The sequence below is a fragment of the Manis javanica genome, chromosome 12, assembly GCF_040802235.1.
Source record: "Manis javanica isolate MJ-LG chromosome 12, MJ_LKY, whole genome shotgun sequence".
Classification (NCBI taxonomy): Eukaryota; Metazoa; Chordata; class Mammalia; order Pholidota; family Manidae; genus Manis; species Manis javanica.
The window spans coordinates 19,965,281-19,992,436 of record NC_133167.1 but is presented as its reverse complement, the minus strand read 5'-3'; the positions used below and the strand labels follow the sequence as shown (position 1 = coordinate 19,992,436).

The 27,156-nt window shown below is 36.7% G+C and overlaps 1 protein-coding gene across 1 annotated transcript; it reads left to right on the top strand.

Annotated features, from left to right (window-relative positions):
• The first annotated feature begins 61 nt into the window (after positions 1 to 61).
• On the top strand, positions 62 to 26,701 carry ATIC (5-aminoimidazole-4-carboxamide ribonucleotide formyltransferase/IMP cyclohydrolase). Its single transcript, XM_037016450.2, has 16 exons — positions 62 to 218; positions 470 to 596; positions 3,084 to 3,160; positions 3,948 to 4,014; positions 6,725 to 6,813; positions 7,116 to 7,267; positions 7,596 to 7,752; positions 11,242 to 11,367; positions 12,190 to 12,297; positions 13,196 to 13,281; positions 14,381 to 14,470; positions 19,234 to 19,362; positions 23,135 to 23,227; positions 24,460 to 24,642; positions 26,000 to 26,155; positions 26,471 to 26,701. The coding sequence occupies exons 1-16, from the start codon at positions 200 to 202 to the stop codon at positions 26,588 to 26,590; spliced, it is 1,779 nt and encodes a 592-aa protein (XP_036872345.2). The 5' UTR covers positions 62 to 199; the 3' UTR covers positions 26,591 to 26,701.
• The last annotated feature ends 455 nt before the right edge of the window (positions 26,702 to 27,156 follow it).

The following is a 27,156-nucleotide window of genomic DNA, read 5'->3' as shown; positions in this document are numbered from 1 at the left end:
CACGCCCACCCGCTCGGCCCGGCGGCTCCAATTCCGCCTCTAAAGCCAAGCGGTCGCGGAGCAGGGACTGGAGGCCCGAGTCACGTGGCAGGTCAGGTGACCGCCCTGCCCGCCCCGCTCCCTGATCGTCTCTGTCTGGGCGGTGCCGCGCCCCTCCGCACGTGGCGTCGCCGCTACCGTCCCCGCGCGGCCCGCAGCCATGGCGCCCGGCCAGCTCGGTGAGCCCCTCGCGCCCTCACGGGGCCGCGCCGCCGCCGCCAGGGCCCCCGGCAATGCGGCGGCCCGGGTTGCGCGGCGAGGCCTTGGCCCGCGGTTGCGCGCGGGCTGGCGTCCGAGTCCGGAAGCCCCGGGCCGGCGCGTGGCCTTAGGTCCGAGACTACCCTCCCAGTACCGATCCCCGACCCCCGCAGAGACCTTGAAGAACCTACTGTAATGTGCCAGTGATGGGGAAAAATGTCTTCTGTTTCAGCCTTATTTAGTGTGTCTGATAAAACCGGCCTTGTGGAATTTGCCAGAAACCTAGCTTCTGTTGGTTTGAATCTGGTCGCTTCTGGAGGGACTGCAAAAGCTCTCAGGGATGCCGGCCTGGCAGTCAGGTAAGGCACAGCTTAGTTAACAAGTCCGGTCCGAGGGATCACGCTTACCCGAAAGTAACGTATTCCTGGCCCCGTGAGTAAAATCCATGATTGGCACACTGTTTACCTACTGCACGCAAGAGGTCAGGGAAGCTCAGAGTTTTAGTAACTTTTGCTCAAGTTAAGAGTTAAGTAAGGAGTAGAGCTGGGGGTTGGAACCCCGGGAGTCCTCATTTAGAGCTCTGCTTCTTACTTCCTGTAACTATTTTAGGCAGACTATTTGTTAGGCAAGAAAAACTTACGTTATGATTTGCAAGATTCACATGATTTCTTTTGACTGGTGCTTTTAGTAAAACTGTAAACTTCAAGTCTACCTCTCTTCCCTTGGCCTCTCTGGGAACCATTTGAAGGCACAAATCTATCATTCATTTCTCATTCACAATCTATGTATTACCTGCTTAAGTGATGGGACAAAGAAAAAGGTAAGTCAGGCTGCCATTCAAGAGAGCAACTACTAAAAGGTAGAAATCAAATAGGCCACAGGACAGCCATACTAAATTGCAGTGGGAGTTTGGACGAAGGACATACCCATCCCTGAAATATATTTTAGAAAAGGAGTAAAAAATCTGTGTTTGTTGCCTCTTGGAAAATTTTTCTGCTTGCCACCTGGATCCATGTAGACAGATTATTACCTTTTTAATCTTATAATCCTGCTTTATGTGGGCAGTACACACTTCCCCAAGTTTGACAAGGTCATATGGCAAGAATACCGCACTTCATTTAATAAATAAGTGCTTTATATTTTGCATCGTGTTTTTGCTTCATCTCTAGGATGTGGTTCTTGTAAGAGCCCTGTAAGAACTGTGAAAGGCAGCGTGGCTCTTTCTAAAGAGCAGCAGGGTGAGAATCCAAAATCTAAGCTGTTCTTTTCATTGGACCATATTGGGTCCTATTGTATTTGGAGCCTTCAAATTAAACAAGGCCCTCTTATGTAGCCTCTTCTTTTCTCCCACCAAACTTTGCATTATAGAAACATTTCAGACATGAAGTGTGAGACTTCACAAACACACACACACACACAGATAATTCATGTGACGCTATATTGTTACTATCCCCATTTAATCCATTAAATAGTATCCCCATTTAATACATAAGGAAACTGAGGCACAAAGAAATTAACAAACTTGCCCAAGTTCACACAGCTAACACAGCTTGTAAGAGGCCAAGCCAAGATTTTCTCCCAGGAAGTTAATCTTAAGATGTGAGGTAAGTAGACTGGTGAGATTTTAATTGGTAAGTGTACAGCAGTTAACCTACAGAGGATTTAAGTCCTACATACAAATTATTTTACATATAAAGGAATAACAAGCTTTTCAATTACACTAAATTGTTGTCAGTTCTAAGGATAGTTCTACCTTCTCTGTTTTCAGCAGTGATCCTCAGTTGTAGAAGTAGGATTTTATATCCTAAATTTCCAGCAAAGGAAATTTTGGATTAGAAATCAGAAAGTCAGGTTTGTCAGTTTACTTAGCACTGTGCAAGTCTGGTCAAGCACCACTCATCTGCCAATGCTCCCCCTTGGTAGAATCTATCCAGAAATTCTGTATCTTATTGGTGGAGTTTTCTGCTACTAAAATGTTTATTATATTTTTACTATAATAAGTTGGTTGTAGAAAATTTGAAAAATGTGGAAAACTATGAAGGTACTAAAAATAGGTTATAATTCTGTTAAACATGTTGATGTGGTTTTTTTCCCAGTGATTTTTTAAACATATACTATTTCATAGCTCCTACAATGGTAGACGTTTTTGTTTCTTTTGTTTATTTAACACATATGGGCAATTTTTCCTGTCATTTAAATTTGCTTGTAAATTCTGCCAAAGAGGGGGGATTCATGTCAGTTTGATGATATGAATCAATAGTTAAATACTGTCTTTCATTTAACCCTTTGCCATATTTGCAATTATTTTTCCAGCTTTTTTCTACATAAAAATTTTCAGCATTTACATAGATATGTTAATCTTCTGTTTAATGCTTTGAACATATTCTGCACATATTTTAATTTTCGTATTTTTATGACTTTTTGAATTGCTCAAATCTTTGATACATTGAGAATTTAGTTTTGTGCCTGGTTAATCAGTTACTCCAATGCCACACCACTCTACTAAACAATCTTCTTTTTCTCCACTCATTTGATTTGCTGTCTTCATGCTTGTTTGACCATAAAACTAAAGTCTTGTTTTTACTGTTAGTCTGTTTCTGAGATAGGAGTGTTTTTTATGCTTTTGTTACATACTGCCAAATAACTTCTCAGTTGAGTTTACTTCTTAATAATATTTCGTTAGTTTGGCTTGTGATTCAGTTTTTGACTTCTAAAATAACAGGCTCTGAAAAATCTCTGAAAATCAGAACAGTAGACTTGGTGTTGGAAGATGCTTTGGAATAGTGTGAAATGGAAAATGACAATTCAGCAGATATAGTTGCAATATTCTGTTTCTCTACTTTCAGAGATGTCTCTGAGCTGACAGGATTTCCTGAAATGCTAGGGGGGCGTGTGAAAACCTTGCATCCTGCAGTCCACGCTGGTAAGTGGTTGGTACGTTCTATTTAAAACAACCAGCGGTTTTCAGGAATAATTTAGTTGATTACATTGTAGAATAAATGAGGAAAAAGGCAAGTCATAAGTTCAAAAAAAATTACCTGTGAGGTTATATTGGTTTTGTCACATTTGCTGCTAAGGTTCATAATATGTTTGAACCTGTTTAAAATCTAGTTTGCTTTAATATGCGATGGATTCAGATTGTTCTTCTGTTTGCTATTAGTCCCGACCTGATAACTAATTCAGGGTGATATTTCCTGCTGGGGTTAATGAAAATACTTAGATTTTATGTGTGAAAATACCATGATTCAAATAGAATAAAGCATCACCGTTTCACTGACTTTCAAAAGAATTCTCTTTCAAAGTGTTTGACTTTTGTTCATTTTATCTAAGAGTCAGATTTGCACATCAACCCAAAATAGTGAGAAACAGGTATAGTGCATCCTGAGAGTTACAGAGAAATTCGGCACAATAAAAGGCAGTACAGCTAAGAATCATCCCACAAGACATTTACTTATGGGAGCCATAGTTTAATGGAACTGGCAACAGTTAGGAGAAAATTCCTTTTACATATTATGGCATAGGAAAAGGGGAATTAGGAACTAACACAAAAGGTTTTTTAATATACCTGCTAATCTTAATTTTTAGGTCATACTCCTAAGTAGGCAGCATTAGAGGCTTTAACATGATTGCTGGGACTGTATCAAAAAGAAGTACCTTATTTATTCTAACTTGTTTTTTGAAGCTAATACTTTTGTATTTTGTTAAATTAGGAATCTTGGCTCGTAATATCCCAGAAGATAATGCTGACATGGCTAGACTTGATTTCAATCTTATAAGGTAAAAATACAAAGTTGCATTTTTCTCCCCCCAAAGTAGAATTTTTAATACATTAAGGATCAAAGACAAAGCATATTCCAAACCTGGTTCCCCCGAACCCCCACCCCCACCTTTTTAAGAACAAGGTTAGCATTAGGTTTACTGTTCTATCACTCACTGTAAACATATATTGAGTACTTTCTGTGTGACCTTGTATATATGTAAGCATTTTAGTTTTGCCAAGTTTATATTACCAAAATGCATACTTAAACTACAAACAGAAACCTTTGCTTTTTGAGGAAATTATCATCTAAATTTTAGTACATACAAGCTACTTAGTTGTGCACATTAAGGTATTCACTGTTTTAATTTCTGTAACAGCTTTATTCAGATACAACTCCCCTTTTTAAAATATACAATTCAGTGGGTTTTTAGTATATTTACAATTGTGCGGCCATCACTATAGTTCCTATGTGAACATACTCATCACTACCACCCCCAAAAAGAAAACCGATACCCATGAGCTTTCGTTCATCATTTTTTCCAATACCTCCTAGCCCTACCATCAATCTGTTTTCTGTCTTACGGATTTATCTATCCTGAACATTGCATACTAATGGAATTCTACGATATGTGCTCCTTTGTGACTAATTTCTTAGCATGTTTTCAGGGTTCATCCATGTTACATTATCAGTACTTCATTTTTTTTATTGCTTGAAAAGAATCCATTGTATAGATGTATACACCATTTTATTCATCAGTTCATCAGTTGGTGGGCATGTAGATTCTTTCCACTTTCTGATGAATAAAGCAACTATGAGCATTCACATGTACAAGTTTTTGTGTGCACATGCGTTTTCATTTCTTTGGGGTTTATCTATACCTAGAAGTGGAATTCCTTGGTCACCTGGTAACTCTAAGCTTTTGAGGAACTGCCAGATGTTTCCAAAGTACTACATCATTTAAATTCCCTACAGGAATGTACTCTCACCAACATTTGTTAGCTTATTATCTTTTTTAATTCTAGCCTTCCCAATGTTTATGATATGTCATTGTGGTTATGATTTGCATTTCCTAATGATGTTGAGCATCTTTTCATGTACTTTTTGGGCACTCATGTATCTTTGGAGAAATGTCTGTTCAGGTTCTTCGCCCACTTTTTCATTGAATTTTTGTTGTTGTTACTGAATTGTGATTGTTCCTTTAATCCATTCTGTGGATTGTTTCACTTTCTTCCTGGTATCCTTTGACCATAATAAAAGTTTTAGGTTTTGATGATGTCCAATTTATTTATTTTTTCTATTGTTTCTTGTGCTTTTGGTGTTACAACTAAGAAGCAATTGCATAATCTATGATAATGAAGATTTATGCCTGTGTTTTCTTTTAAAAGTTTTTTAGCCTTAGCTCCTCCTATGCTTAGATATTTTATTTTTTTAAGTTACTTTTTTATATAGGTGTGAGGTTGGGGTTCAGTTTTATTCTGTATGTAGCTTTTCAGTTGTCCCAGCGTCATCTGTTGAAAAGATTAATCTTTAAATGTTGTTCAAAAGACTATTCTTGGCACACTTGATCTGTATCTCTAGTTATGCCAACACCACACCATTACTTGATCTTTGTGGTAAATTTGGAAATTGAGAAGTGTAAGTACTCTGACTTTGTTCCTTTTCAAGATTCCTTTTTGTATTCAGGGTTCCTTACATTTCATTGAATATTAGGGTCAGCTTGCCTATTGCTTCAAGAAAGGGAGTTGGAATTTCTTACGGATTGTATTGAGTCTGAATATCAATTTGGGGAATATTACCAATTAACAACATAAAGTCTTCTAGTCTGTAAACATGGGTTGTGTTTCCCTAGTTTCCTTTGTTTAGATTTTCTTGAATTTCTTCCAGCAATGTTTTGTACATGTACTTTTGTTAAATTTATTCGTAAATTTTTTTTGTTTTTGATGGTACTGTAAATAGAATTCTTTTCTTAATTTCACTTTCAAAATGTTCCTTACTAATATGTATAATTCAGTTGATCCTCTATCCTGCAACTTTCCTGAACTCATTTATTAGTACTAATAATTTTTTGTGTATAGATTCCTTAGGATTTTCTATATATAAGATCATGTTGCCTGTTAATAGAGATAGCTTCACGTCTTCCTTTCTAGTCATGATGCCTTTTATTTCATTTCTTTGTTAATTGATATGACAGGAACCTCCAAAACAGTGTTGAATAGAAGTGGTGAGAATGGACATCCTTGTCTTGTTCCTGATCTTACGGGAAAGCAGTAGTCTTTCACCTTTAAGTATGGTGTTAGTGTGGATTTTTAAAATTTTTATCACGTTGAGTACTCCTTAATTTGTTGAGTATTTTTATTATAATGAGTGTTCAGTTTTGTCAGATGCTTTTTGTGCATGGTATTGAGATGATTGGGTGATTTTTCTCCTTTAAATTTGTCCTGACAAACAAAAATTTTACCCAGGCAGCTGAATTGCGATATGATTTGTGTAGTGAATAATGTGTGCTGAGAGTACCTGCTGGTGAAGGCCACTTCTGTTTACTTATGCTTTGCAACAGCAGGAGATCCTCATACTTCAAGTAATTTTTAGAATTCTAAAATGTCAGGCACGCAGTTTATATTTTAGATCTTTAGAATCTTTGGTCATGTTTATAGCTACTAACTTATTTACGTGTAAACTTTGTAAGTTTGAGTTTTTAATGACAGCTAAATTCCTCTTTGTTTTAGAGTTGTCGTTTGTAATCTGTATCCCTTTGTGAAGACGGTGGCTTCTCCGGATGTAACTGTTGAAGAAGCTGTTGAGCAAATTGATATTGGTAAGTCAGAAAAACCATATTTGAAGATTGACAGAGGAGAGGGTTATTTACACTTAAATGAGATTTCGGTCTGGTGTTCACTATTGAGGAAGTAGAATATGGTTACTGCTTCCAGATTGTGTTCTGGTATGATGGCAGTTCACCTATATTATCTAAGCTATTTCTTGTGTAGAGATTCATCTTGAGTAAAGGTTATTTTGCCCCCTTTTTAAGTCAAGAATTAAAGTAGAAGTATGTGTACAATGACTTTATTTGAAAGAGGTTAAATTGATGTGAAAACACACATCTTTTGTTCTTCAAAGGTGGAGTCACCCTACTGAGAGCAGCAGCCAAAAACCATGCCCGAGTGACAGTGGTGTGTGAGCCAGAGGACTATGTGGCAGTGTCCACGGAGATGCAGGGCTCCGGCAGTAAAGACACTTCCCTGGAGACCAGGCGCCAGTTAGCCTTAAAGGTGGGGAGACACTTTCATCTAGTCCTAATCTAGTATTTGGCAAACCAAACAGTATTCAACTTTGACTAGCTCGTATCACCTACCAAGGCTCTGCTTGGAGCTGCTACCTGTTATAAATGAAGAGGCTAAATATTACTGAGGTATAATGTCCAAAAGATTGATAATTAGAGTGGGGATGATTCACTGTGCCCTGTAGTATTTTAGTTTTTTTTCTGCACGTGTGTGTGCGGAGTGAAGGAGTGTAGTTTGCTGTGTGTTGCCTAAAACTGTCTTGCCCCCTGCTTTGAGAAATGCTGCTAGTAATTCACAAAACTTACCCTGTTTTTAGGCTTTCACTCATACAGCACAATATGATGAAGCAATTTCAGATTACTTCAGGAAACAGTACAGTAAAGGAATATCTCAGATGCCCTTGAGATATGGAATGAACCCTCATCAAACTCCTGCCCAGTTATACACACTGAAGCCCAAACTTCCCATCACAGGTAAAGGCTGAGTGTTACGTGGCATGGTTTGCTGTGGGTGTGTATATCATGTGGTTTATATTTAGAAGATAAAGTAAATTGCATAACGCCTCTTACAGCTGCCTGAAGTCTGAGATGCCAAGCCGACTTGTGAGCAAAAAATACTGAGATACTCTGCACTTTTGGAGAGAGGTCAAGTTGGAGATAGAAACTGGAGTGTCTTTAGCATACAGCTGATTTTGAAGAAGTAGGACACGATGGGATGGCCTAGATTTCTAGATTTCATAGAAGAGGTCAAGACCAAACCTTGGGTTAGCAGTGGAAGAACCGGCAGGGGGAAACCAGGTTGGAAAACCTGTAGTTTGAACAGAAAAACAACTGCTTGATTTGGGAATGTTACAAAAAGCAGTTCCCTTAGAATGATGGATCTGGGGCCCAGTTGAAATGGGCCGAAATAGGAAGTAAGGTTAGGAAATAACAATGATAAAGATAATTCTTTGAACAGAAAAATGAGGACTTGTAGAGTTTTGAGAGGGTTTTAAATTTTTGTTTTCTCCTGAGGTAAGCTAATTAGAGCATGTCCTACTTGTAAGAAGGGAGAGGGGTGTTGGGGACAGAGGAGAGACTTGGGGGTGTGAGGGCCTTGAAGGCCCAAGCATTGGTAGGGGAGCTGGCCTTGGAGAATAAGGACAGCTTCCTTCCGGTACCGAGAAGGCAGGTGCAGGGCACACGGCGTGGTTGGCGGTGGAAAGATTCAGGCCTTCCTGTCCGCTTCTCTTTCTGCCTGTCACCAGTTGAAGGAGAGAAGCAGGCAGTGGTGTAGGAGGTTTGAGGAGAATTTCAAATACTTCTTCCCCTTCACATTCAGTGGGTCAAGCTCTGTTTCTCCTCCACCTCAGATATATTTTCAATGTTTCCTAACACCGCCCAAACCCCCCAGTTATCCCAGAGTCTCCCAGATGGCAATAATCTAACTGGTCTCTCTGCTTTCTCTGTCTCCCTGTTCTTCACACCAGAGTAATCTTTTACAAATATGAATCAGATGATGTTACACCCTACTTCAAACCATTCTTTGGCTTTCCTTCCTGCCGAAGTGTTTTGTCCTGCCCCGCAGGCCTGTTACCTGACTGGTCTACTTCCTTGACAGCTCTCCGCTTACCCTCTGCTCCCAGCACCTTCTTCCCTTCTCAGGAGCTGGCCCGCCAGCAACTTCAGCCTTTACAGTAACTGTTCCTTCCACCCAGGATTCTTCTCCATCTTCTTCATGTCATGTCCCTCTTGTCATTCAGACTCACCTTAAATGCCACCTCCTCAGAGAAACTTTTTTCTGACCACTCAGACCGAGGTAGATGACCATCACACTTCTAACACATCACTCTATTTTGTAGCATATATTTGGGTTTTAATTGTCTTCTCGCATTAAGATGTCAGGCTCCTCAGAGCAGAAGTCTTATCTTTGTTCATTGCTGTATACCCAGTGTAGAATATTGCTTGGCATGCTCCCTAAATATTTATTGAATGAATAATTAGAAACCTCCCTTTTTTCATGGATTTTCACTTCTGGGAATTTCTTAACAGATTGACCTATTTTATCTCAGATTTTTCCTCCTTATAGTTAATATTCCCTATTTAGATTGTAAAGCAAAAATACTTTCATGTAATTTCAGTTCCCGAACTTTGCATTTTCAAAAGCTTTTCTATTCATACCTGGTTGAGGGAACTAATTTTTTCAGTAGTGTCTTTAAACAGACTTTTTTTTAGAACACTCTAAGATTTACAAAAAAATTTCTCAGAAATACAGAGTTCTCAGAATTTCCTTTGCTCTGCACCGCACTGTTTGCCCTGTTAATGTCTTGCATTAGTATGGTACATTTGTTAAATTGATGAATCAATATTGATTCATCATTTTTAACTAAGGACCACAATTTTCTTCGGGTTCCTTCTTTGTGTTGTATGTTTTGTGGGTTTTGACAAATGCATAATGTCCTATATCCGCCTTGAGAGTATCATGCAGAATGGTTTCACCACCTAAAAACTACCTCCATTCCACCCCTCAACCACTGATGTTTTTCTTGTCTCCATAGTGTTTCGAGAATATCAAAATGTTGGAATCATACTGTATGTAGTCTTTTTACATTGGCTTCTCTCACTTGACAGTATGCTTATAAGGTTCCTCTATGTCCTGATGTTGGCTCGAGAGCTCAATTCTTGTTGCTTATTAATATTCACTTGTATGTGGGTGTACCATAATTGGTTTATCTGTTCACCTATTGAAGGACATCAAAAAGGAATAATTTTGGGCAGTTAGGAATAAAACTGCCAAGAACATTCCAATGCAGGTTTTTGTGTAGACCTGTTTTCTATTCATTTATATAAATACCTAATATTTTCTCATTGCTTATTTGTTTCTTCTGTGTCTCTCCCATAAGGTCTATGAGAACAGTGATGGCAGGTTAGGGGTGGGAGAGACCCTTGTTCACTGATAATATACCCCAAGTGCCTAACATTGTAGTAGGTACTTAGTAAATACTTGGCAAAGTTTCACTTATAAAAGTACATACTAGACAAAATAACACAAAGGAGATATAATTATACATTTGTTTTTAATTAATGGTCCACTTTATTTTTGGATGTGAACTTATAAATGTTTATTTGCAAGAGATAGGAGCTCCTAAAAAATACTCCTGCCACTGTGAGAAACTAAACATGCATTATAATTAGCACACACGATATAGGTAGGTCACAGGGAAGGTAGTACAGCACAGAGAGGACAAGTAATGACTATAGAATCTTACTACACTGATGGATAGTGACTGCAATGGGGTGTGGGGGGGACTTGATAATATGGGTGAATATTGAAATTAGTGTTGCTCATGTGAAACCTTCATAACCTTCCATATCAGTGATACCTTAATTACAAAAGAAAAGAAAATAGCCATGAAAAACTCTGAAGTTGTAGTCTTTAATGGCATTTCGACTTCAGGCAGAGCCTGCTGAGTCTGGTATAAAGAAGAAAAATTCAACACTTATTTATTCTCCCTTCTTTCCTCCCACTAAGCTATTGCTTTAGTTTGTACTGTTAATTTCTTAAATTGACAAGGTATATAACAACTTTTACACTATCTCTGTAGTTGCCATAATTGTTTAGTCTTAGTTCTGTACTGAAATGGATCCCTTATGATCACGTATCTTGTCATTCTTTCTCTCATTCCTGAATTCTCTATTGGTTTATTTCTAGATTGGCTGGATTTGGTCCTCCAGTAGTGTGTGTGTGCAAGTGTGTGTGCGGGAGAGGGTTTGGTTCTGTTTTGGTAAGGGGGACTTGGGCTCCAGTGCTTTGTTCACTTTCTCATCAACTTCTTTTAATGTCTGTGTATATGTTTACCTCTTATACTTCACTTAAAACTAATTTGTGCATTGCTGATAAATATGTTCTTATTTTTTCAGAAATGTATGTATATCTGACCTTATTGATCCTGCTTGTTAATGTGTGTATGTTTTTATGTGTAGTTCTAAATGGAGCGCCTGGATTTATAAACTTATGTGATGCTTTGAATGCCTGGCAGCTGGTGAAGGAACTCAAAGAAGCCTTAGGCATTCCAGCAGCTGCCTCTTTTAAGCATGTCAGCCCAGCAGGTAAAGCATTGTGATCTGGAGTGCTCTGGAATGGTTCGAAATGCATTTCTTTTTAATTTTAAAAAGAATCGACATGTCCTAATGTGAATAGAGACACTCTTTGAAGTCTGAAACCACTTTTGTTAAGTGTTAACAGTATTAATACAATAACATGATAAAATCTGATTATAAAATAACACATTACTTACAAATACATGATTGTGTACCATTGTGCGATAGGAAGATTAGGAAAATGTTTTCTTGTAGTAGCAATGTAGAAAATAAAAAAGAAACAGCTTAATGCAACATGACTAAATGTTTTGCCACATGGTTGAAAATGTTGCTGAGTAGACATAAAAAAGTGGTTCATATGACACTGCATGTAACTTTTTATAGCCATCTTGTATGAGAGAGCTTTTTGCTTCTGTATTGAAGTCAACTACACAACTTATTTTTATCACCAGATCTGCTGACAGTCAACGCAGTTAGTTCCTTGATGTTTATTCGATATTAAAATGTTGTGAGTAAGGAAAAAATAAACATTATGTGGTATCAAGTAAGACAGGGAGAGTAATGAAGTAAACCAGCTTCATGTACACACCTAGTGCTGGCAGATGCAGTGGCTATTTTCATAGGTCAGAGAAATTCCCCTTTCCTTATCCTCCCTTGCAACTGTATATTTAATGATCTGGCAAACAGATTTTTGTTTAATTTGGCACAGGCATTAAAAATTATGCTGTAGAGGCTAGATGTTAAGAAAAAAATGTCATCTCATGTCTTGATTTAGGAATTGACAAGTAGTAACTTAAGGTTTTGAGTCTGTTTTATGGTTTTCTATACTAGGTGCTGCTGTTGGAATTCCACTTAGTGAAGATGAGGCCAAAGTCTGCATGGTTTATGATCTGTATAAAACTCTTACTCCCGTAGCAACTGCATATGCAAGAGCAAGAGGTCAGAAAATAATAGCGGTTTTTTTGGTTCTTTTTTGTTCTGTTTTGAGAGAAAAATTTTTTTATCCTAAACAGAATAAAATAGTAATATCCTTTGCTTATAAGATGTCAGATTTTTTTAATCAGAAAAGATTTAACTTTTGTAATTCACATATAGTTGAGATATATAAGATTTTAAATTTTCTTCGTCTTTTGTTAATGCTTCAGAATGACTATATGAGTGCTTTAGAATAAATTTGTAAGAATGTGTATTAGTATTTTAACATAATAAATGGAAACAATAGGAATTTAGTGCATGTAATTTCAGATTAGGCTGTTGAATGCATTTGTATTATTGCTTAATATAATACTAAAGTATGGTTATGTGTTACACTGAATTTGGAGTTACATATTTCAGAAATATTTAATTTGTGAGTTTAATAACCTGTGGGTATTGTAACATTTATGGAAGATTATTGAGAAACTTGATATCACAGTTTCCCATCTACAGCAGGAGTTAGCCAACTGTGGCTCACCAGCTAAATCCAGCCTGCCACCTGTTTTTATAAATACAGTTTGATTGGTCCCTTTGTTCATGTGTTGTTGATGGCTGATTTCAAACTAAAACCTCAGAGTTGAGTAGTTGAAATAGAGGCTATGTGGCTGCCGAGCTTAAAAAATATTTGCTCTCAGGCTCATCCCAGAAAAAAGTTGGCCAAGTGCTGCTCTAGAAGGTAAAATTAAAGAATACTTACAATATTTCAGTTAAATTACTTAGCAGTTTATTATTTAAATCTTACATAAACAAGTTAGATTGAGAGAAATGAATTTTATATGATCGCATTGGGTTTTTTTAAACATCTTTTTCTGCGAAGGATTATTTATGATAACATACATAGTTTTTTAATTTGTATTTGTAGGGGCTGATCGAATGTCTTCATTTGGTGACTTTGTTGCATTATCTGATGTTTGTGATGTTCCTACTGCCAAAATTCTCTCCAGAGAGGTTAGTGGACATTCATGTGTTTTGATTGATGCATAACTGAGAAAAGCTTTATTTGTTCATAGTGTTCATTAAAACCATAATCTATAGTTAAACCATTTGTAAATTACCTAAGTTTATCATTTCGAATGTTCATATTTTATGTGGAATGTAAATCCTTGACTTTGTGGTAATTTTTAGGTTTAATGAATTCATGTTTCAAATAGATATTTGGCTATTACAGTGAAGTTTCAATTTATATGCTTAATTCTTTTAAATTCTCTACTAGTTGTTAACCCTATTGTCAGTTACTATTTCCAAAGAGCAGAAGATGCCATTTTGTATGATGTAATAATGAACCTCACTGTAAACCTTCATAGGTCTGTAATGAAAGAGATGTGTAATGGGGAAAATTAGAAACTACTCTGAAAAACTAACCCCTTCAGTTGAATACCAAGCAAGTATTCCAGAAAGATGGGGTTAGCTTTGGGGGTGAAGAGACAAAAAGAAAGGGAAAAAAAGGTAGCGTAAATACCTTGGAGGGAAAACAATTAGGTAGAAATGAAGGCTGAAGAGGCTTGACAATATTTAGTTGCTTTTAGGGATTCTTCCCATGACCACCACCATCCCCAGCCACAGTGGAGCTGACGTGTTACATTACAGGTTATAGCACAAGGCTTTGGAGTATGGGCTCTTGACTTTTGTATCTTTAGGTATCAGATGTTAAATCTCCAGTTTAATCAGATCCCTTGTCTTGTTGTTGAGGGACTTGCCTTCCCTCTCCTAGCCAGGTACTGGCAGAGCCGGGACTAGAACACTTCCTAATGTAAAATACCATCTGTGAACCTTTCAATGGTACATGTATTTAGGGAATCATTCACATGTACCAGTTAAAACTTACGCAAATAGTCAAAAACTTTGACAAGACAGCAAATGAGGAAAGGTCAGCTATAGAAAGCTGTATTCAAATAGGCTTATCTTTCCTAAGTGTAGTATTTGGCTTATTTGTTAGAAGTAGAAATCAGAAAGCATTTCTGCATTATTTAAGGCAGATAACTGTGTCTAGATTGAGAGGTGTTCTCTAATTTTATTAAATAAAAATCAGTATTTAATGTATTTACAGGTATCTGATGGTATTGTGGCCCCAGGATATGAAGATGAAGCTTTGAAAATACTTTCTAAAAAGAAAAATGGGAGCTACTGTGTTCTTCAGGTTAGTGCTGTTCATGTTTGAAACAGTAATTTGCTCTTGAATTTTCTTTTTTCCCCCCATATTTATCTTTCCTTTCCTTCACTTTGAAAACCTTCTAATTCATCCTTATTTACTGTGGTTTCTTTATCCTTAATCTTGCAGATTTTTTTTCTTAACCATTAATATTTGGGTTTGAGATGAGGTTAGTTTCCTTATCCTTAAATACTTATTTTTTAATCTTTTAAAATAATATAGGTACAGAGTTTCCTATTCCAAAGATAGTAAATGTTACCTGATGAAGTCTCCTCATTCTACCCTCTGCCACTCTCAACTTTTTAAAAGTAACCAAATATTTTAAGTTTCTTACCTTTCGTGAAATAGTGTATACATATTTAGCAGATATTTGCATGTGTATTTCTCTTTTTTTTTATCTCATTCTTTTTTTTGATCTCATTAATCTACAATTACATGAGGAACATTATGTTTACTAGACTCCCCCCATCACCAAGTCCCCCCCACATACCCCATTACAGTCACCGTCCATCAGCGTAGTAAGATGCTATAGAATCTGCATGTGTATTTCTTTTTCTTTTTTTCCCCACTGACAAAAATACTGTTTCACCATCTTGGAAGTTTGTCCCTTGTGTGTGTATCTTATCTAGCCAGTCACCAATCTTCAGATGCTGTACATACCCAGCAATAAACCTAGGGAAAAAGTCTAAGGAGTGAAAAAGCTGCGTGTTTCTGTAATTTTGATAGGTACTGCTCCTCTTAGAGGTTGAACAACAAATTGTATGTCTTAGTGGGAATGTTGGAAGGGTACCTATTTCCTGATATCTTGCCAGCATTGTGTTCTTAAAGTTCTTCATCTTAGCATTAAGATGGAAATGGCCTCCCATTTGTTTTAATTTCTCATTATGTGTTGGGTGAACATCTCTTCATATTTAAAGGTATTTTTCCTTCTTTTTCTGAACTGTCTGGACCATTATTCTTTGCCTATTTTTCCAATTGATGGGATTTTCTCTTACTGTTTTTTTTAAGAACTCATGTATGAGGGAAACTAGCCCATAGTCTAAGATTGCATGTGGATAAAGCAGAGTTATTTGAATTGAAAGTAAAAATTCATAATGCTCTTTTTCAGAAGGCGTTAATGTGAAGAAAGTTTGTATATATTCTTCATTGTAGGATACCGATAATTATATGGTTCACCAGAGTCCATGTCAGCTTTTCAAGGAAAGAAGAAAAACCACATTAAATATACATACTTTTTAAATATATATAATGGTTCTTGCTAGCACTATAGTTAGCTAACACTGTATTGCTCAGTTTCTTAATCAAATGTTTTTTGTAAGTATTTAGGGCTATAGCAGTTAAGAGTAGCATCATGGAGACTGTTTCCCAAACCCTGAGCTCATCGTCTTGTCCTCTTTAACACCTGACAGCATCATAGTTGGAGGGGTCAGAAGACTTGCTGGGGGCCTCCTCAGCATTTTGTTTATTTGAGAGTTTGGCTAAGTTCCCACATAGACTCATGATCACATCCATAAAATAACTCGCTCTTCTACCTGGCTAGAAACAAGTTTCTTTTGATATCTTTTAATAGGACAGCACATCCCGATATTAAAAATTGTATAAGACAAAAGAAAAAGAGACATTTTTAGAATTCAGGAAAATGTGAATTACGCAGAATTAATTTGAGGACTTGCTTCTAAGTTACAGATATCAGCGTTCTCTAAGTCAAAGATCATCCAAAAGATAATTGAGGAAATAATGTCAAGTTTAGAAGTGATCTAGGGAGAGAGTGGTCTTATGCAGACTATTCCCACATATAAACATCTCTTCAGTTCAAATTTTGGGGGAGGAAGATAGCAATCAATGACATGTTCCTTTTTTTAAAAATTCATTTTATTATCATTAATCTACAATTACATGAAGAACATTATGGTTACTAGACTCCCCCCTTCACCAAGTCCCCCCCAACAAACCCCATTACAGTCACTGTCCATCAGCGTAGTAAGATGCTGTAGACTCACTACTTGTCTTCCCTGTGTTACACATCCCTCTCTATGCACCCACCCCCCCACATTATACATGCTAATCATAAGGCCTCCTTTCTTTTTCCCTGCCCTTATCCCTCCCTTCCCACCCCTCCTCCCCAGTCCCTTTCCCTTCGGTAACTGTTAGTCCATTCTTGAGTTCTGTGATTCTGCTGCTGTTTTGTTCCTTCAGTTTTTCTTTGTTCTTATACTCCACATATGAGTGAAATCATTTGGTACTTGTCTTTCTCTACCTGGCTTATTTCACTGAGCATAATACCCTCTAGCTCCATCCATCTTGTTGCAAATGGTAGGATTTGTTTTCTTCTTATGGCTGAATAATGTTCCATTGTGTATATGTACTACGTCTTCTTTATCCATTCATCTATTGATGGACACTTAGGTTGCTTCCATTTCTTGACTATTGTAAATAGTGCTGTGATAAACAGGGATGCATCTGTCTTTTTCAAACTGGGCTGCTGCATTCTTAGAGTAAATTCCTAGAAGTGGAATTCCTGGGTCAAATGGTATTTCTTTTTTTGAGCTTTTTGAGGAACCTCCATACTGCTTTCCACAATGGTTGAACTAATTTGCATTCCCACCAGCAGCGTAGGAGGGTTCCTCTTTCTCCACAACCTCGCCAACACTTGTTGTTGTTTGTCTTTTGGATGGTGGTGATCCTTACTGGTGTGAGGTGATATCTCATTGTGGTTTTAATTTGCATTTCTCTGATGACAAGCAATGTGGAGCATCTTTTCATGTGTCTGTTGGCCATTTGAATTTCTTCTTTGGAGAACTGTCTGTTCAGCTCCTCTGCCCATTTTTTAATTGGATTATTTGTTTTTTGTTTGTTGAGGCGTGTGAGCTCTTTATATATTTTAAACGTCAAGCCTTTATTGGATCTGTCATTTACAAATATATTCTCCCATACTGTAGGGTTCCTTTTTGTTCTATTAATGGTGTCTTTTGCTTTACAGAGGCTTTTCAGCTTAATATAGTCCCACTTGTTCATTTTTGCTGTTTTCCTTGCCCGGGGAGATATGTTCAAGAAGAGGTCACTCATGTTTATGTCTAAGAGGTTTTTGCCTATGTTTTTTTCCGAGAATTTAATGGTTTCATGACTTACATTCAGGTCTTTGATCCATTTTGAATTTACTTTTGTATATGGGGTTAGACAATGGTCCAGTTTCATTCTCCTACATGTAGCTGTCCAGTTTTGCCAGCACCATCTGTTGAAGAGACCGTCATTTCCCCATTGTATGTTCATGGCTCCTTTATCGTATATTAATTGACCATATATGTTTGGGTTAATATCTGGGGTCTCTAGTCTGTTCCATTGGTCTGTGGCCCTGTTCTTGTGCCAGTACCAAACTGTCTTGATTACTGTGGCTTTGTAGTAGAGCTTGAAGTTGAGGAGCGAGATCCCCCCCACCCACTTTATTCTTCCTTCTCAGGATTGCTTTGGCTATTCGAGGTCTTTAGTGTTTCCATATGAATTTTTGAACTGTTTGTTTTAGTTCGTTGAAGAATGTTGGTAATTTGATAGGGATTGCATCAAATCTGTATATTGCTTTGGGCAGGATGGCCATTTTGACTATATTAATTCTTCCTAGCCGAGAGCATGGGATGAGTTTCCATTTGTTAGTTCCCTTTAATTTCTCTTAAGAGTGTCTTAGTTTTCAGGGTATAGGTCTTTCACTTCCTTGGTTAAGGTTTATTCCTAAGTATCTTGTTCTTTTTTATGCAATTGTGAATGGAATTGTTTTCCTGATTTCTCTTTCTATTGTTCATTGTTAGTGTATAGGAAAGCCACAGATTTCTGTGTGTTAATTTTGTATCCTGCAACTTTGCTGTATTCTGATATCAGCCCTAGTAGTTTTGGAGTGGAGTCTTTAGGGTTTTTTATGTACAATATCATGTCATCCGCAAATAGTGACAGTTTAACTTCTTTACCAATTTGGATTCCTTGTATTTCTTTGTTTGTTTAATTGCCGTGGCTAGGACCTCCAGTACTATGTTGAATAACAGTGGGGAGAGTGGGCATCCCTGTCTTGTTCCCGATCTTAGAGGAAAACCTTTCAGCTTTTCACTGTTCAGTATGATGTTGGCTGTGGGTTTATCATATATGGCGTTTATTATGTTGAGGTACCTGCCCTCTGTACCCATTTTGTTGTTGAGTTTTTATCATGAATGGATGTTGAATTTTGTTGAATGCTTTTTCAGCATGTATGGAGATGATCATGTGGTTTTTGTCCTTTTTGTTTATGTAGTGGATGATGTTGATGGATTTTCGGATGTTGTACCATCCTTGCACCCCTGGGGTGAATCACATATGTTCCTTTTCAATTAAAAAGAAAGATTAAAAATGTTGCTTCTTCCCCTTCCAATTTTTTAATTCAAGTGTTAGGTAGGTATTAGATTTTTAGAAAGAAAGGAAAACTAGAATTTAACTTTTGTGCCATTGCCTGATTTTTAGCAAATCATTTTTATTAGCTGATCTTTCAAAAGGACTATATAGATAGTGCTTTCAATTAGTATACCAAAATGCTGTCATGTGTAATTACTGGTTTTAATATGTTTGGTATAAGTTGTAAAACCCTACAGGGTTGTAAACCTTATAAAAAATCTTGGAGTAAAATATTAGTGCCAGGCCCTTCTATTAACATTCATAGTGATAAGACTTTGTACATGCTTAAATTAGAAAAAATACATATAACCTTGCTTATAATGAAATCTTTTGTACTTTAGATGGACCAGTCTTATAATCCTGATGAAAATGAAGTTCGAACTCTCTTTGGTCTTTGTTTAAGCCAGAAGAGAAATAATGGTGTCATCAACAGGTCATTGTTCAGCAATGTTGTTACCAAGAATAAAGATGTAAGTTTGAAAATATGTGAACTAAACACTAGTACTTTAGTAGGTCTGTTTTTAATATTTATAAGGTTATGCATTTATTAAGGCATCTAAAATTGATTGCTGTGCAAATGGCTAACTCATCTCTGAATTGTCAAGTAAGTTTGAGAGCTTAAAGAATGAATAAAAGACTCTATTAGAAGCTTCTGTGCATATGTCCATTCATGGAGATATGTATCTTCCATTGTACATAAATGGGATTGTGTCTTTTATAATTCTAATCTGTAATTTTCCCCTTTCTAATCTGTAACTAAGCTACAGATGTGTTTCTATAATAATACATAAAGGTCCACAGCGTCATTTGAAAGGCCACCTGGTAATGCACGAATAGATACATTATCATGGGTATTTAGGTTTCCGTTTTCCATGCAGTGATCGTCTTCTTACATAGCCAAGTTTTGGCTTTTTTGTGTGTATAGTCATCTTTTAGGAAGGATATATTCCTAGAATAGTAATGGTGATCTTTTTTGTTTGTTTTTATGTGTATTACATCATTTTAATATAGAGTCCTTGATTGGGGTTGGGGAATGACTACTGTCTTTTCTGTTAATGAGATTACAATGTTGTAACATAGGGGACAATTAAAAAAATTTGTCCAAGGTTATGGAGTAAGGAAATTGATTAGCTGGTATTGTTTTCTCAAAATCTCATAATTGGACCTTCGGTTTTGAAGGATATTTTTCCTCGGTGTAATGTTGACTGTACTTTTTTTCCCCCCCTCAGTACTTCAGTAACTCCATTAAATTGTCTACTGGTATACCTGGTACTTTTCGTTAAATGCTAGGCATTGAATATGAAAAACCTATAGAGGTATTTTAAGGATCTGGATGGTGTCTTTAACCTCTCTAGAGAGTTGACTTCTGGCAGGCAGATCGTAGTCGTTCTGGCAGGAATTGAGCTGATTTGAATTTGGGCTTCAGTCTTGATGAGGACTGGTCTGTGTATGGTTTGCCCTTACGCTGCTGAAAGCACCAAGTGTCTACTAGTAGGACTCGTCCTGGTGTGCTGTGAACTCCATTTTTGTCCCTTAGTCCTATGATACTGCCAGAAGCTGTTCTCAGCTCGTCTACCTCTTGCGTATTGCCTTACAACTTGGAAAATGCTTTGAGGGGAAAAGCATAGATAGCCACATTCATTTCTTGCTACTTCCCTAATCTTTGGGATCTTTGCCTCTTTGTACTTGCTTTTTATTAGCTGTGTGTTCAGCTTTTCTATTTGTTCCTAGAAAATGACTAGTCTTTTAGCAAGTCATTCATTGTAACAAGTAGGAAGTGAGTTGCTACAGTGGTTCCAGGTCTGACCCCTGAGATTTGAAGTAGAATTGCCAAAAATAAGTTTGAAAATCTTGACCAGGATAGTTCTGTTAGTAATTATATGGTGATTAAGTCATGATCTTTGTTGATTTCATGGCTGTTCTTCCATATTTATCTTTGAAAATTAATGGTGCCCTGAAGTGAAGGAACATATAGGCATTGTATCTTTTGGTCCTTTCAGTCTCCCCCCCTTTGGCCAAAGCTGTGAAGTACAGAAACTGTGTTCTGCAGCAATATTTTAAGCAGCTCACAGTAAAGTGAGGCTCATTCTGCACTTTATTAACCTGATTGGTTAATGTATTTTTTAAAAATATCGAAAGGATTGACCTAGATTCCGTGGTACCCATGTTAACAACAGCCTAACTGAATACTCTACTTTTTTAGGTTTTGGACTGATCAGTAATTTTGCAGTATTTGATAGGTTTTATGCCTTTGGCTGTGCTAGTTTTGATGATTTTTTTTTTACAAGGATCAAGGGTATGACTTTAATCTTTTATCTAAATTCCTCTCCTCTCTGCTTGTTTTATATGTATTTTTAATAGAAATTTGGAAGCTTAAAGATGAGAATGATGGTTTTATCCTCCTATGTGTTCCCCTCCCTTTAAAGCAGATTTTTGTTAACATTCCAGCCTCAAGCTCGTCAGATTATATTATTAGGTGCAGAACAGTTTCGGTCCTGTGAAGTGGGAGAAATGTCAGGAGTGTGTATTAAATATTCATGGACATGCTTGACTTATTTCCTCTTCTCCCAGTTTTCTTGAATAATATTTTAATTTGTTAAAACAATTTATGCTGTGCTTATAAGATAGGATTTCTTCAGTCCCACTCCCACCCCAACCCACGTCCCTTGACATGTCTCATAATCCATGATCCTTACTCAGAATACCAGTGTTGTATTTGCAGGGAGACATCTAGGAAAGCCAGCCCTTGTTACTAATCTTTCTTAGAACCAAAGGAATAAAATATGACTCAAACAGCAAATATAGATAGGAAAGGACTTACAATATTAATAGCACCTAGAAAATAAGTTCTTAAGACCTTGTAACAATGTTTCTTAATTAAGCTTTTAATTTTGAGTTAAAAATCTAAAAATTGTAAAATTGACATACAGTGTTAAGAATTCCCACATAACTCTTTACCTCATTTACCCTGATGGTAACATATTGCAAAGCTGTGTATCACAACCATGGTATTGACACTAACAGTCAGGATACAGAATATTACATCCCTGTAAGCATTCTTCATGTCACCCTCTGATAATCACACATACCTCCTGCCCTTATTCCTTCATCATGGGTAACAACTACTTTGTTGCCCTTTCTATTACTTTCTATTCACTTAACATTCACAAAAAGGTTTTTATGTGAGCATAAGTTTAATTTCTGTTACAAATGCCTAGGAGCATAATTGCTGGGTGGTATTATACATGCATGTTCACTTTTTTAAGAAATTGCCAAACTATTTTCCAGACAGGCTGTGCCATTTTTATATTTCACACCGGCAATGTATGAGTGATCCACTTTCTCTGCACCCTTACCAGCTTTTAGTATTGTCACTTTTTTTAGGTAGGTGTGTAATGATCTCATTTTAATTTGCATTTCCTAATGCTTGATAATGGACAGTTTCATGTGTTTATTTGCCATCTGTATATGTCCTTTTTAATAAAATGTCTCTTTTGCCATTTTCTATTATATTTTACCTTCTTAAGGCGGGATCTTTTGTAGAGCATAAGTTTTATTAATTTTGATGAAGACTTACTCAGTTTCTCAGGTAGCTAATTTGTCAGCTGCTTACATCCTTTGTCCACTTAGCATCCCAATGTAGACCATTGTCTTCTTTTTCAATTTGTATTTACTCTTCATATTAAATAGTTATTTTATTCTATTTGGACTCATAGTTCACAAAGCATTTTTTAATAGTCCGTACTTAAGAATATTCTAGACAAAGCAGAAAATGATCCTAATTTGATTTTTCCTAAACATCCTTAGCTGTGTGTGGGCATCACAGTTGTTTGTAATGTGTGTGAAAATAATACTCAGTGTTTTTTCTGAACATAATTTTTTCATATCTCCAGATATTTCGGTACTATGATAGAGAAAATGTGATTCATCAGTTTTGGAGTGGAAATGGTAGTTCATATCTACTGTGATACGTAAACAGGCTTAAGCCAAAAGTTACTGCAAATTGGCTTCAGTTTGAGTCTGTGATGCATTAGGCAGTGTGCTGAGTTCCACAACAAATAATGTTAAATATTGATTGTTCCAGTAAAGCATAAAACTGTTTCCTGTGAACAATTAACTTCATTCTGTCAGTTGAGAGATAGAACTACATTGTAAGACTACTACAATAAATGGCATGTAAGATGCTTAAAGTTAAATGCGGTACAAAAAAGCCTAATGTGATTGACAATTCTATTTTTTCAGTTGCCAGAGTCTGCACTCAGAGACCTCATTGTAGCCACCATTGCTGTCAAGTATACTCAGTCAAACTCCGTGTGCTATGCCAAGAACGGTCAGGTAACCCAGTTGTCATACTCACTTCAGGAGGACTGTTTTATAAAATGATATTCAGAAATCTGTCCACCTTGGATACTTTGCAGCTTGAAAAAGGACATTTACAAAGTTTTTCTCTTCTGGTTTGTCAGTATTTACTCAGTAACTTGGTCAACTGTTAAAGCTAATGATGATTATGAAAGTATCTTTGGAATTGAGTATTAACATTTTGCTTTTTGCCTAGAATGAATCAGCACATTTTGGATTAGTGGGGTTCATATAACTGATACAAAACTGTTTATCCACTCCCCTCATACTTATTTGGTAGTATTTCCAGTGAGGAAGGAATAAGGAATGGCACTGTCACCCAGTAGTGCATATTTTTGCAACTTGTATTTTCACATACATTTCTAAGGTTATTTTACCAAGCATCTGTAAACTAGGAATTAGCATGATCTTTTAAAATCAGCTTTACTGAGGCATAATTATATACAGTAAAATTCACCTTTAATTTTTAAGGGTAGAATTTGACCAGATTTTACAAATTATATAGTTGTGTTATCAGTACCACAGTCGAGTAATTGAACATTTCTTACTATATGATGTTAAGCAAGATATTTAACTTCCCAGTGTACTGAGCTCTAGTGTGCAGGATTGAGTTATTTTATCTCTTGGGCCATTTCTAACTCTCCAGATGGGAAGACTGGTTTTGCTGTAGCTTCAGCAGCACTGGGAGCCCTTCCTTCTCACTGTGTCACAAACTCTTCTCTTGGCATCTGTTAAACTGCTTGGCCCATGAGTGCAAGGGGAAGGGTGGACATTAATTATAATGCATATGACAGTGGAAGACCCTTTCAAATTCAAGATTTTAGTGATTGCCAGCTGTTAAAAGATTGCTAATCTCCAAATAACAAAAACCTGGAAGATAGTGGCTCCTGGTCCCTTGGGCCTCAGGATCTAATAAGTTCTAAGTTCCAGTATGACCTTGCTTCACTACTGATGTCCAAGAATTCCAGAAACTTCAAGAATATTGGTGGCCATACTTTGATGTCACTGAAGAGGTAAAACATAAAAATAGTAATGATCAATCTCTTACCTTCATCTTTTAGTGACTCAAAAATATTTGTATTTCTTTTTTTGACCAAGTTTTTTTTTTCCTAAAAAAATGAATAGATTTGGGGGAACATTCACAAAAGATACACTGAGAAAAATATGTTGTTGGAAGAAGTGTTCATTTTCACACCCATGTTCTTCAGGTTATCGGCATTGGAGCAGGACAGCAGTCTCGGATACACTGCACACGCCTTGCAGGGGATAAAGCAGACTTCTGGTGGCTTAGACATCATCCCCAAGTGCTTTCAATGAAGTTTAAAACTGGAGTGAAGAGAGCAGAAGTGTCCAATGCCATCGACCAGTATGTTACTGGAACCATTGGCGAGGTAAAAGTTTTGTCTTTCGGTTTGTGGGTGGAGTGTACTAGTATGTTCACCTTTTTTTGTTAACAAACTTTACCTTCGTCACTACAGAGAGAAAGGTACTTTTTTATTCTATGTTAATCTAAACTTCTTACCAGTTCCCCATTATTGTTATCTGTCTCACTTAGCTTTCTTCGTGGTTCATCATCCTTTTTGATAACACAGACCTTCTCTCTTTCTAAGTTATAACCATGGGTTTTGTTTATATATTTGTACTTTCCCTCTTGATTATAAGCTTTAGATGGCAGGAACTGTTTTTTCACTTATTTTGAGGTGTCGGTCACAGTGCCAAGCATGATGCTTGCTTCACAATAGGTGTGTATTCAGCATGAATATAAACTATCTGACAGCAGATAGCCAGTGTCTTTCTTCTCCACCCACATTTTCTACAGGTGCCATTAACAACTCAATATGTATTTATTACATTTCCTAGTCTTAAAGTCTTCAGTTTTGAAGAAGGTATGTGGCAGCATTAAGATTGCAAGTGTCAGGTAGCCTGCCAAAAGAATAGGATTTAGCCCCATAGCAGCTGTGCTTAATAAATACTAGGTCGACAAATCACTATGTGGTACACCTGAAACCAATATAATGTGTATTAATTATACTTCAATAAAAGAAAAAATAATAATAAAAATTTTTTTAATGCTAGATGAAAAACAAAGGAGAAGTCTAGGTATCAAAACCTCTTTCATCTTCTGAGGGGACAAATCAGCTACACTAAGCTATCTTAAAGTTAAGAAATGAGAGTCCACGATACGTCTGACAACCATGAAGTACTTAAAACAGCATTTCTTTTTTACTATAATACATATATTATTCTGTTTGATATTACCCAGCAAAATCCTACTAATAATCCTAGAGGAATCTTCATATGTGAACAAAAATAAAAGTTTGTTGTTTAAGCCAAAAGTCACTCAAAATGGGAGCATCTTTTTCAAATTCAAACACTGTGAAACATGTTTTGATTTGTCTATACACTGACCATATACTTGATGCTAATTGTTGCATAGATGTAGTTCTAGAATGTCCACCATCGTCTGTTTGCTTGCTTTGATACAGGGATATGAAGTAGATTTAATGTAGGCAGAGATTAAAGAACAAAATATATACATTCTTTATTTGGCACACTTAGAATTACTTTTCTTCCTTAATGAAATGTTAAAAACATTAAAAAAAAGATTCTAAAGATGTGAACGTGAATGAGTCATTATTTATAATAATAAGTCATAGATAAAATGTCTAAGTGCTTTCTGGCATTCTGATTTGCATCTGATAGTACTAAAGGTGGTGTCAGAAATTTTTCTCTCACCCCCACTCATAGGATGAAGATTTGGTAAAGTGGAAGGCATTGTTTGAGGAGGTCCCTGAATTATTAACTGAGTCAGAAAAGAAGAAATGGGTTGGCAAACTTAATGAAGTTTCTCTCAGTTCTGATGCCTTTTTTCCATTCAGGGATAATGTTGACAGAGCTAAAAGGGTAAGTATAGAATTGGTGTGTATTTGCATAGAATTGATCATTATGTAGAAACTATTTCAGAAATCCTGCTTCTGATTTTTAAGTTTTATGAGTTTTAAATCCAAACTATGGTAATGTGGTATGCCAATAATATTTAATTACTGACTTCTCCATTTCACTTATGGATAATCCAAATCCTGTTGTTTTGCCTTTTGACTGAGTGGATCACTCTGCAGTGTGAATCATTGTTAACTACACCTTTGAGAGGGCATTTTGGTGTTTTGCATGTTCTTATGTAGGCTTGTGTGTTAAAGTTAGCCTCTGTTCTTCTCTCAGAGTGGCGTGACGTACATCGCTGCTCCATCTGGTTCTGCTGCTGACAAAGTGGTGGTTGAGGCTTGTGACGAGCTGGGAATGATCCTGGCTCATACAGATCTCCGGCTCTTTCATCACTGATTCCATCATGCATTATTTTTTGGGATGATAATGTGTCAGTGAAAAATCACATGTGAAATTCTGAAAATACCTGCTTAAAAAAATAAAATGTTAAGTTTTAATAAACCTGGATCCCTAGTGTTTGGTTGTATTTAAAGTCCCATGCAGTTTCTTTAATTGCAGTTCTAAAAAGGTCTGTTGTTTACTTTCAAAACAGCAAATTGTGTGCTGTGGACTAGAACCTTAGATGGTATTAGTAAGTTGTCTGTTGACCATATACAGGTACAACTAGTACATACTTTTCCCTTCATGCTAAGTAAAATGGTTCCCATAATTTCAGCAAGTCCTTGGTGTCCCCTCTGATTACATAGAAATGATAAACAGTGCTTGCTGTCCAGTATTCCATTTATAGGTTTACCCTCAAACGAAGACATGGTAGGAGGACAGTGGCTCCCTGCTTTGAGACACTGGAGCATTTATGTGCCCTGAACACATGCTCCTGAATGTTCATGTATGTTAACACCTGTAGCTGACTGAAACCTTTTGTTATCTTTCACCTTAATAGATGAATCTTCCCTTATGATGTC

What these genes read in the sequence shown, in the direction of transcription:
- ATIC (XM_037016450.2), top strand. An exon ending in TAAGCATGTCAGCCCAGCAG is followed by an intron (nt 11,368 to 12,189) that starts GTAAAGCATTGT and finishes TTTCTATACTAG; the next exon opens with GTGCTGCTGTTGGAATTCCA. An exon ending in GCTATGCCAAGAACGGTCAG is followed by an intron (nt 23,228 to 24,459) that starts GTAACCCAGTTG and finishes CATGTTCTTCAG; the next exon opens with GTTATCGGCATTGGAGCAGG.